This window comes from Somniosus microcephalus, chromosome 9, assembly GCF_052327205.1.
Source record: "Somniosus microcephalus isolate GS21.2 chromosome 9, FLI_Smic_1.0, whole genome shotgun sequence".
Lineage (NCBI taxonomy): Eukaryota > Metazoa > Chordata > Chondrichthyes > Squaliformes > Somniosidae > Somniosus > Somniosus microcephalus.
The window spans coordinates 218,097,540-218,109,185 of record NC_140995.1 but is presented as its reverse complement, the minus strand read 5'-3'; the positions used below and the strand labels follow the sequence as shown (position 1 = coordinate 218,109,185).

General features: G+C 46.2%; 1 protein-coding gene across 1 annotated transcript in view; it reads left to right on the top strand.

Annotated features, from left to right (window-relative positions):
* The first annotated feature begins 5,317 nt into the window (after positions 1-5,317).
* Positions 5,318-11,646, top strand: part of fosl2 (FOS like 2, AP-1 transcription factor subunit) — a 29,157-nt gene continuing 22,828 nt past the window's right edge. The window contains exon 1 of the mRNA XM_085997908.1: positions 5,318-6,236. Within this exon, the coding sequence (XP_085854034.1) occupies positions 6,117-6,236 (120 nt within the window). The 5' untranslated portion in view covers positions 5,318-6,116. The remainder of the gene's footprint in view (positions 6,237-11,646) is intronic.

The following is an 11,646-nucleotide window of genomic DNA, read 5'->3' as shown; positions in this document are numbered from 1 at the left end:
GTGTTAGTTGAGGGATCAATAGTAGCCAGGACACCAGGGATAACTCCCCTGCTCTTCTTCGAAATAATGCCCTGGGATCTTTAATGTCCACCTGAGAGTAGATGGGGCCTCGGCTTAACATCTCATCCAAAAGACAGCACCTCCAACAGTGCAGCACTCCCTCAGCACTGCACTAACCAGCAGGTAATAAAAAATACAATACATTTAAGTCAATATTGTTTGCTGTCATAAGCTTGTAGTACCAATAGCGTCAGCACAATCCAGAAGCTGTGGTCCTGTGTAAACCAGGATGCAGCAGAGATGCAGCACCCCCCTATCTATCTGTGGATTGTGTTCCACTTCAGCTGGGTGCCTTTCCCCTCACAAATCAATCTCCCATTAAAGTGCAGTAAATTCACTTTGAGCACTGTTTCTGCAGGCTGGAGACACGTCTGTCTGATGTTCACGGTCACTGGCGCGTCATCTGTCCGGGGAGTGATGGCAAAAGGCCTTCCTGATTTCCTACTGTACCTTCCATTTTTGAAGAAGGGTTCCACCGGAAACGTCAACTCAAATTTCTCTCCACGGATGTTGCCTGACCTGCTGAGTTTTTCCAGCATTTTCTGTTGTTACTTCCATTTCCTTGCTTTGGTTTGCACAGTGCAGCTCACAGATTACAGCCTCCGCTGAAAGTAATTTACACAATAACACCTGCTTGTGTTAAAGTGGGAAAAAAAATTGGATTCAGGCTCTCGTCACCTTAAAAAAAAATAAACAATATGTAATCCCCTAAAGCCAAAGACAAGCCTGGTCTGAACTCCGTGTCATTAGAAAGGGTGGGGAGCAACGCCAGCGTTCGAGCACAAATCCAGCCCGACGCACTTTCCACCTCACCGCTGTCCAGGCAAGTTGGCTCTTGTTTGAATCCTGAATGTTTCCAATGGCTTACACGGGGCAATTTTGCATGCGTTTGTCAGTTTGGGCAACAACTTGCAGAAGGATTTTTTTTTAGTGTGACCTTAGCATACCTTATCTGCCTGTAGTTGGTAGTCATTTGTTTTTTTTTTAATTGAGAAGTAAAATGTGACAGGGCAACTTGGCTCAGTTGATGCCAGTTCGGCATTCTGAAGGCTGAGGGTTCGGGCCCCTCTCCAGGCGGAGCATTACATAGAATTCAGCCCAACTGATCCAGGCCAGCTGCCTGAGCCTCCTCCCATCCTTCATCAATGAAGCCTATCAGCATAACTTTCTATTCCTTTCTGTGTCCGCCATGGCTCAGTGGGTAGCACACCTCTCCTCTGAGTCACAAGGTTGTGGGTTCAAGTCCCACTCCAGAGACTCCAGCACAAAAAATCTAGGCTGACAACAGGTTCCGATCTTCGGGTAAGCATTCTCCAAGGCGGCCTTCGAGACACACGACAACGTAAAATCGTCGAGCAGAAACTGATAGCCAAGTTCCGCACCCATGAGGACGGCCTCAACCGAGATCTTGGGTTCATGTCACGCTACATGTAACCCCACCTGACGCAGGGTCATCCAGACTCGAGTCGACATTGGCTTGTTATCTCTACACAGATGCGGCTGGACCTGCTGTGATTTCCAGCAAAAAAAAATGTTTTTTGTCTTGTTTTTCATACAGACCCCAGCATCTGCAATATTTGACCCCTTGTGACCCCACCTCATTGTTCTTTGATGTAATGTTTTCCTGACTGACCTGATTGGACACCATTCACACCTTTGATTGCTGTGATTATCTCTCTGCCGAGGTGTGATAAATGGCAGGTGGCAAGATTACCTGTAAACATCTGACATTATTCTCTGACTATATAAGCTGTGTCTTTATGCATTTCTCCACTTCACCTGATGAAGGAGCAGCGCTCCGAAAGCTTGTAATTTCAAATAAAGCTGTTGGACTATAACCTGGTGTTGTGTGACTTCTTACATTTGTCCACCCCAGTCCAACTCCGGCATCTCCACACCATGACAACAGGTTAAGCCGTCTTTCGGATGAGACGTTAAAGCGAGGCCCGTGTGCTCTCTCAGCTGGACGTAAAAGATCCCATGGCACTATTTCAAAGAGCAGGGGATGTCCTGGCCAATATTTATCCTTACAAAACAGATTATCTGTTCATTATCACATTGCTGTTTGTGGGAGTGTGCTGTGCGCAAAATTAGCTGCTGTGTTTCCGACATTAAAACATTGACTACACTCCAAAAAGTGCTTCATTGGTTGTAAAGTGTTTTGGGAGGTCAGGTGGTCCTGAAAGGCGCGATAAAAAAAGCCAGTCTTTCTCCCTCAGGGAAGTGTTCTGTTGCCTTAACCTGTTGTCACACCTTCATCTGAGCATGTTAAAGATCCCATGGCACTGCTTGAAGGGGAGCAGAGCGTGTCCTCGCCAACATTCCTCTCTCAACCAACACTATAAAAACGCACATTAACTTCTCATTCATCTCCCTGCTGACCGTGCCTATATAACAACAGTCAATGCGTTTCAATTCCTTCTAGTTCATTGTGTGAAGGGCTTTGAGACATTTCAGAGCGATGATAAGATGCAAGTCTCAGAAACCGTTCGGCTGATGCGCATTTTTTTTTTCGGAATGGAAAATATTGCTCATTGTAGTATAACCTTTCGCACAAAGAAAAATGGTAAAAATAAATGTTTATTTTTAAGCATCGCGTAAATGATGGGTTTCCAACACATGAGAGCCACTGCCAGGCATGCTTGCTTTCCACATGGAAACAGGCCAGGCGACAGCAGCCGCCCTCTCCCCCTCCCCATCCTGCAGTACGTGCGGTATGTCACTTCATGGGCCAGTGACATTGTGCGGGGAAATGAATCAAACCACCAAAAACGATTCTATGCAACCGGGACTTCGGCCCGGTGTGGGGAATAGTGTATAACGGGTTGTTACAGGATCACACTGGGCACGGTGTAGGGAATAGTGTATAACGGGTTGTTACAGGATCACACTGGGCACGGTGTGGGGAATAGTGTATAACGGGTTGTTACAGGATCACACTGGGCACGGAGTGGGGAATAGTGTATAACGGGTTGTTACAGGATCACACTGGGCACAGTGTGGGGAATAGTGTATAACGGGTTGTTACAGGATCACACTGGGCACAGTGTGGGGGAATAGTGTATAACGGGTTGTTACAGGATCACACTGGGCACGGAGTGGGGAATAGTGTATAACGGGTTGTTACAGGATCACACTGGGCACGGAGTGGGGAATAGTGTATAACGGGTTGTTACAGGATCACACTGGGCACAGTGTGGGGAATAGTGTATAACGGGTTGTTACAGGATCACACTGGGCACAGTGTGGGGGAATAGTGTATAACGGGTTGTTACAGGATCACACTGGGCACGGAGTGGGGAATAGTGTATAACGGGTTGTTACAGGATCACACTGGGCACGGTGTGGGGGAATAGTGTATAACGGGTTGTTACAGGATCACACTGGGCACAGTGTGGGGGAATAGTGTATAACGGGTTGTTACAGGATCACACTGGGCACAGTGTGGGGAATAGTGTATAACGGGTTGTTACAGGATCACACTGGGCACAGTGTGGGGGAATAGTGTATAACGGGTTGTTACAGGATCACACTAGGCACAGTGTGGGGGAATAGTGTATAACGGGTTGTTACAGGATCACACTGGGCACGGAGTGGGGAATAGTGTATAACGGGTTGTTACAGGATCACACTGGGCACGGTGTGGGGGAATAGTGTATAACGGGTTGTTACAGGATCACACTGGGCACAGTGTGGGGAATAGTGTATAACGGGTTGTTACAGGATCACACTGGGCACGGAGTGGGGAATAGTGTATAACGGGTTGTTACAGGATCACACTGGGCACAGTGTGGGGAATAGTGTATAACGGGTTGTTACAGGATCACACTGGGCACAGTGTGGGGAATAGTGTATAACGGGTTGTTACAGGATCACACTGGGCACGGAGTGAGGAATAGTGTATAACGGGTTGTTACAGGATCACACTGGGCACGGAGTGAGGAATAGTGTATAACGGGTTGTTACAGGATCACACTGGGCACGGAGTGGGGAATAGTGTATAACGGGTTGTTACAGGATCACACTGGGCACAGTGTGGGGAATAGTGTATAACGGGTTGTTACAGGATCACACTGGGCACGGTGTGGGGGAATAGTGTATAACGGGTTGTTACAGGATCACACTGGGCACGGTGTGGGGGAATAGTGTATAACGGGTTGTTACAGGATCACACTGGGCACGGTGTGGGGAATAGTGTATAACGGGTTGTTACAGGATCACACTGGGCACAGTGTGGGGGAATAGTGTATAACGGGTTGTTACAGGATCGCACTGGGCACGGAGTGGGGAATAGTGTATAACGGGTTGTTACAGGATCACACTGGGCACGGAGTCAGGGGGGGCAGATTCATCACCCCAAATGTAATTTGCATGGAGACTGGTCGGAAATAGAAAACTGCATTCACTTCACTTCTTCTTCACACTTCCTATATGTATTGGAAGAAAACTGATTTTTAAAACGCAATTTTATTAATAATCGGATAGTAATGATAGATATAACCTTTTCAAGTAAAGTGTTTTTTTAAGATTCCATTTCATCCGACTATAATTGCCAATTTCACAAACAGAACCCAGAACAGTGAGTGAGAAAAAAATCTCAGCATTTAAAAACGGTTAACTTGTTCTCATTCTTCAAAAAATATCTGTGATCACAGTAAGTTTTTAAAATATAGTTTGAAGAAAACGATATTGATGACTTTATAACAGTGGAAGGGTCTGTATACACTTTGTATTCGTATCCAGGGATTTACCCTCCCTCGTGTACACTTACATTGTAAACCCAGGGTCAGATTTAACTTCCCTCCTGTACGCTTTGAACCCAGTGTACGAGTTCATTTAGCCTCCTTCCCCAGTCTTTGCCCGGGTCCGCGGTTCAGTGGGTCTGGGTGCCGGAGGGTGGGTCTGGGTGCCAGTGTCACAAACACCCACCACAGGTGGGGAATGGTTGCATTTGGGTGAACGCGCAAGTTCACAAGTGTAGGGAAGAGGCGGCGCTAACACGCTCGCTTTTCCTTAAATGTGAACATGTCTGTCTCTCTCTGCAGCAGGTGGCGGGGGGCGGGGGGCGGGGGGCGATTGGATCTGTCTCTTTAATGACCCGAACGCACGAAAAGGGAATCCCTCCGTACAGACGTCACGTTAACCAAGGAAACCCACACCTCGCATCATTTGACGCAAATACCCATTTTTAGGTAATGCTCTACGTCAATGGACGGTACCATCGACCAGATCTTAGTCATAGAGAGAGGCACGAAGATCTCACATGGATTCCATGTCCCCACTAATCGTTCGCAAACACCTTTCTTGAAAATATCGATGTATTTTGAAAAGGTCAGGGTGGAAATAAAGCAAGGAGTTGGATTCGGGGTGGGGGCTGCGAGCTGCCGAGTGTCAGAGTCGAGGAGGGGGGAGAAAGGATTCTCTGGGCTCCCTCCCCGGTTGCTGGAGGTTGGGCGGATCCGGCAGCTTTGACGTGAATCCTGAGCAGCAGGAGTGTTGGAAATAAAAAGACCAGACTTAATACCAGAGTACTGACTCATCAACCTCGGGAGGCAGCGCGCAGTAACTCGGTGACTATCCGACCGAGGGGGGCGGCGCAACGCAACGCAACAAAAAATAATAATAATTAGTCACTGCAAAAGCGATCAGACCCGCGAAAGGGGGAGAAGTGTGTAAAAAAAAAAGAGGAAAAGATTGGCTCTTTTTTAATTAAAAAAAATAAGAATTAAAGTTTCAATCTAGAAAGGGGGTAACTTTTTTTTTGGGGGGAGGGGGCGAATCCAGGATTTTTTATGGATTTTTGCAGCCCCATTCACTGCAAGAAGAGGACAGAGCAGAGCCAGGGAGTTTTAACGTGTGTGTGTGTCACAGTATCTTGGAAATAACCGACTGAAGGATAAGTTTTTTTTCTTAAAAGCAAACAGCGGACATTGCATTTTTTTGGGGGAAGATATTTATACACATATATTTAAATATATATCGGAGCAAATCTATCCAGGAGAAATACGGTCGGTCCCGCTTTTTAAAAAAAAACCATCTTCTTCGTGCGGAGGATCATGTACCAAGATTATCCCGGGAGCTACGATACATCCTCCCGCAGCAGCGCGTCTCCAGCTCACCCCGACAGCGTCTTCAGCAGCACCGGGATCATCAGCAACTCCGCCAGTGGCTCCCAGGTAAGGAAGGTTCAGTACCCTGGGGAAGGGTGAGGGGCCTCTTGACACATCCCCCCCCACCCCCACCCCCACCCCCAAATCTAGTTCATTTAAGAATATTAAACTCTAGATTATTTCCTAATTTGTTGTGCCAGTTTATTGATCTGTAGCTGGGTTCCCAATATTTTTTTGTTGATTTGAATTTCGGGAACTGGTCGCTTTTTTATTTATTTACACAGCCAGTTGAGGGAACCTGGTGGTGTGTGTGAGAGAGGCGGGAGTCCATTCCTTTCCCTGCCGTGTATCCAGTCTGTGGGTGAGTGTGTGTTGTTTCCTCTCCTGGTCCCAGTCGGCGGTTGTCTGAGAGTTGGGGCTTGTGTAGTGTGAGGTTTGTTCAAACACTGGCACAAGTGTGAATCACCAGCAGCTGCCGGGAGCGGCGTCAGGTGGTCTCTTCCCCCCCCCCCCTCTCCCCCTCTCTGTGTGCACAGGTGGGCTTCTGGACGAATCCATGTGTCACTTTAAATCTGCTTCATTTTTTTTTACAGCATTCAAGATTTGGTTATGCCGAAGGATCATTTTTTTTTAAATGAATTTGCATCTGTGGGAAGGATCATTCTCCTCAGGGCTAGTTGTTTATTTTCCACTGCCCTTCTCACCAGATGCCGGGGATTTTGCCCCATTCCCCAGTCCCGGGACCCCTCGCCCGCCCCCTCTCTGTTAAGATTTCTCCCTCTTGGCAGATTTCGTGCGTTCTTGGTCCATTTAACATGCAGCGATTTTGCTCCCCAAATATCGGACGCGGGCGGAGGGAGGGAGTGGGAGCTCAGATGCAGTCAGTTTTTCCACGGAGCCCGTTTGAAAAGAGCTACCATTTGAATTAAATAAACTAACCCAAAGTTGGCGAAACAGGAGTCACTTTTCCATAACTTTTCCCGTTGTAAGGAAATCGCCTTTCCAGTTATTGGAATACTTCCCCATTCAGAAAAAAAACCCTATTCTAATGCCTCATTTTAAAGGCTGGGATAATGATGATAGTTTGTCATCTATTTAAAAAAAAATGTAGTAAATTTCTCTCCAGTTGCCCTCCCAGAGGAGTTAAATCCGGGGCGCTGTCACTTTAATTGGAGCCTGAGTCTGATGTAACTTTGCTCGCCCTGTTTATCTAACGCGATCCTTCACGCCTTGTTCCTGCCTTTAAGGACGGTGAAGAAATGGGGCGAGTTGGAGAGAATCTTGCGCAACGCTGGGATTACAAAATCGGTTTCGTAACTGTAGAGGAAAAAAAAGCCTCCGGACTTTCTGCTGCAGTTCTGTGCCGGAAGTCATTACCCAGTCCTGGTGCCAACATGCGGAGATGGCTTTTTTTGGTCTTGTTTTGTCCCCCTTTCCCTCTTACCACCACCCCCCCCCCCCCAAATAACACTTCTCGAAATTGTAGTTTAAACCAAACCTTTTCCGGGTAGCGCTTGGCCACATTCCCCTCCTCCCCCAGCTATTTTAGTTTATTTGTATGAAGTGGAATTCTTGTCAAGGTTTGTACTGAAGCCCCCTCGGGGCAGCCAGCCCCAGCCCCACCCCTCTCACCGCCCGTGGGCCGCCAACATCCCTCCTGCTCCCGGGAGCTGGCTGTCTCACTGTGTGTTTAATGTGTTGACTTACAGTAAATGCACCGCTTCCAAGGCCAGCTTTTCGGCCACACCCCCTCTTACACAGTGGGCGTTTTGTTGGCTCTCTCGCTTGCGGTTTGAAATCATACCGGATTAGCATATTTCTAATTTTTATTACACATTTTTATATATAGAAAATAAAATGTACCCCTGTGATTTATCATCTACAAACTGGGTGTGTTTCTCTCTCTGGGCTCAGATGTGTGGCGTTGCAGGGGTCCCTTTCACAGCGAGTATCTCCGATTTCTTCCTGTTTCCAGTGCTGTTGGAACAGCATTTCCTTCTAGAGTTTTTTCAGCCCACTGTCTGGGATCCTTGTTTCTAGGACATTACTGTAGCTGATTATGAAGCTACAAGCTACTGAACCCTAAACCTAATCCCCCCCCTCACCACCAACACTGAAGAGTTTATCTCCCTCTGTCCACAGAAATGAAAAAGAAAAGACTTGCATTTCTATAACGCCTTTCACAGCCCCAGACGTCCCAAAGCGGTTTACAACCAATGAAGTACGTTTAGTAGTGGAGTCACTGTTGTAATGCAAGAAACGTGGCAGCCAATTTGCACACAGCAAGCTCCCACAAACCGCAATGTGATAATGACCAGATAATCTGTCTGTGATGTTGGTTGATCGATAACCATTGGCCAGGACACCGGGGAGACCTCCCCTGCTCTTTGAAATAGTGCCATGGGATCTTTTACGTCCATGTGAGAAGGCAGACAGGGCCTCGCTTTAACGTCTCATCAGCAAGCTGGGCTGGGCTGCCACCTTTTGCCAAGTCCAAGACAGGCAGAGCAAAGAGTGGGACTATGGCTCGAGTTCTGATGATTGAAAATGCTAATAACAATAACCTTCACATCACAAGTCAGTGTATGCGTGTAAACCAGATAGTCTAGTCCAAAACTGGGCAGGTAGCAACCCTAACTGCAGGTAACCCCTTATTGGCCAACTGAGGTGTGCTTTTGATAATGATTTAAGGGCAGGGTTGTATTTATAGTTTGTTCTTGGGTTGTTTAGTTTGAACCATTACCATAAATGACAGATTAATCTAACAAGGATTTTATTGCAAAATGTTTCTGGCCTTTTTGCCAAAGAACAGTACAAAGCTCTGAGGCCGTTCTGTCGATGCATGAATAAGGAGCACAATCTATAGCTCCATGCCAAATAAACCAATCTAAGCAGTGCTGTCTTCCCAAGTTGCCTCAGACATCCTCCTTTTAGGTTACGCAAAGTCAGGTACAGCAATTGAGATCTGTTCAAATCACTCCTGGCAAAATCAATTGTTTAATACTGACTATCACACCTTTGCATATCACACACGTTTGTGTGTACACACAAGTATGTATATTTAATACTGATTTTACCACATCACAATTCCTATACAGTAATATATAGACAGCCCTCTTGTATACAGATCTGGTCATAGGCTATTTTTTTTGTCAGTGAACAGATCTACTATAATTGTAATTTCTACAAACAATGTAATGGCCCATTGAACTATTAAATATGTTGTTTGTTCTTAGTTGAGTGTTTATAGTTGAGTGAGACGACTGCCATAATCTACCACATAGAGGCAGGAAAGGGCCATTAACTTCAGTTACAATATGGAGACTTCCCTGGGTTTAAGAGCATGGAGAAATGTATTTTATCCACTAAACCTCTGTTGAATTCTAGCTGTTGCTGTGCTACAGATTGCAATTGAGCACACAGACTGTGTGTGTATCTTGCCTGCATTGTCTGCATAGCTGAGTGCCACCACCAATCTGAAAACCCAACTCCATGCTAGAAAGGATACCCGCTATTCACTATGGCCTGGTCACATTCAACCTGTAACCAATATCTGGTTTGAACAATAGATGTTTTGGAGCAGTTCTAGTTTTTTAAAATTTCAAAAGCAGTTGGATGCTTGAAGTTGGGTTAAAGCTTTTCTTCCATTTTGTAAGAACTATATCACCTCCAAGTCACACACCATCCTGACTTGGGTATATATCGTTATTCATTCATCTGCTGGAAATTGCTATCCAATGTCATCGTGAGGGCACAATCACTACAAGAACTGCAGTGGTTCAAGAAGGCAGCTCACCACTAGCTTCTTGGGGCCACTAGGGATAGAAATTAAATGCAGCCTTTCCAACATTTCTCCCTCAACTAACACTACAAAAAAATGGACGAACGTTCATCTCATTACTGTTGGTGGAGTCCTGCAGGGTGCAAAATAGGTGCTGTATTTGACCAGTCACTGCATTTCAAAGTAATTCATTGAATGTGAAGTGGTTTGAGATGTGATAAGGTGCAATGGGGGTCACCATTGATCAGAAACTTAACTGGACCAGCCACATAAATACTGTGGCAACAAGAGCAGATCAGAGGCTAGGTATTCTGCGGCGAGTGTCTCACCTCCTGCCTCCCCAAAGCCTTTCTACCATCTACAAAGCACAAGTAAGGAGTGTGATGGAATACTCTCCACTTGCCTGGATGAGTGCAGCTCCAACAACACTCAAGAAGCTCGACACCATATAGGACAAAGCAGCCCGCTTGACTGGCACCCCATCTACCACCTTAAACATTCACTCCCTCCACCATCGGCGTACTGTGGCTGCAGTGTGTACCATCTACAAGATGCACTACAGCAACTCGCCAAGGCTTCTTCAGCAGCACCTCCCAAACCCGCGGCCTCTTCCATCTAGAAGGACAAGGGCAGCAGGCGCATGGGAACACCACCACCTCCAAGTTCCCCTCCAAGTCACACACCATCCTGACTTAGAAGTATATCGCTGATCCTTCATCATCGCTGGGTCAAAATCCTGGAACTCTGTCCCTAACAGCAATGTGGAAGTACCTTCACCACACGGACTGCAGCGGTTCAAGAAGACGGCTCACCACCACCTTCTCAAGGGCAATTAGGGATGGGCAATAAATGCTGGCCTTGCCAGCGATACCCACATCCCATAAATGAATTAAAAAATTTTTTTTAATATATAAATGGCAGTCTTTTGTCCATTCATTAACATTCTCTTTCCTTGGATGAGGGAGGCCACTCTAGATCCAACACGTTTTCATGTATGATATTAACGCCGGTTGGTTGGGGTATACCTAAGCAGTGATGGGCAATTCTTTTTTTCCTTCACGCAGCCCAGTTGAAATTGGGTTGGATTTTTTTCTCCAGAGGACACCTTGAGTGGGAATGCCCATCTCTACATTACAGCTACCAGTTAACTCTGCAAAGCACATTTCAACATAGCTCTCAACTTTGCATTTCTTGAGCCAATATGGTGACAGTCTAAGTTGTTTTCTGCTCTTCCAGCAGCTTGCTTCTGCCCTGCACCTTGCACTGAACAATAAAAACAGAAAAGAAGAGTTTAGAGGTTATGTTACTGGCCTAGTAATCCTAAAACCTGAACTAATGATCCAGCAAACGTGCGTTCAGATCCCACCATGGCATTTTCAGACTTTGAATTCAGTTTTAAAAAGGTCTGGAAATAAAAAGATGGTATCAGTAAAAATGATGATGAAGCTGTCAGATTGTCGTAAGAGCCAATTGGTTCACTGATGTACTTTAGGGAAAGAAATCTGCTGTCATTGCCTGTTCTGGCCTATCTGTGACTCCAGTCCCACATTAACATCCCTCTTCATTGCTCTTTGAAGTGGCCATTCAGTTGTATCTGGGGGAGTTAACAGCTGTGATAAACATTCACATTCAGGTTCACACATGAAGCATGACTTGGATCAGGAGTGTCCACCCTATAGCCCTTGGGAAAATCAG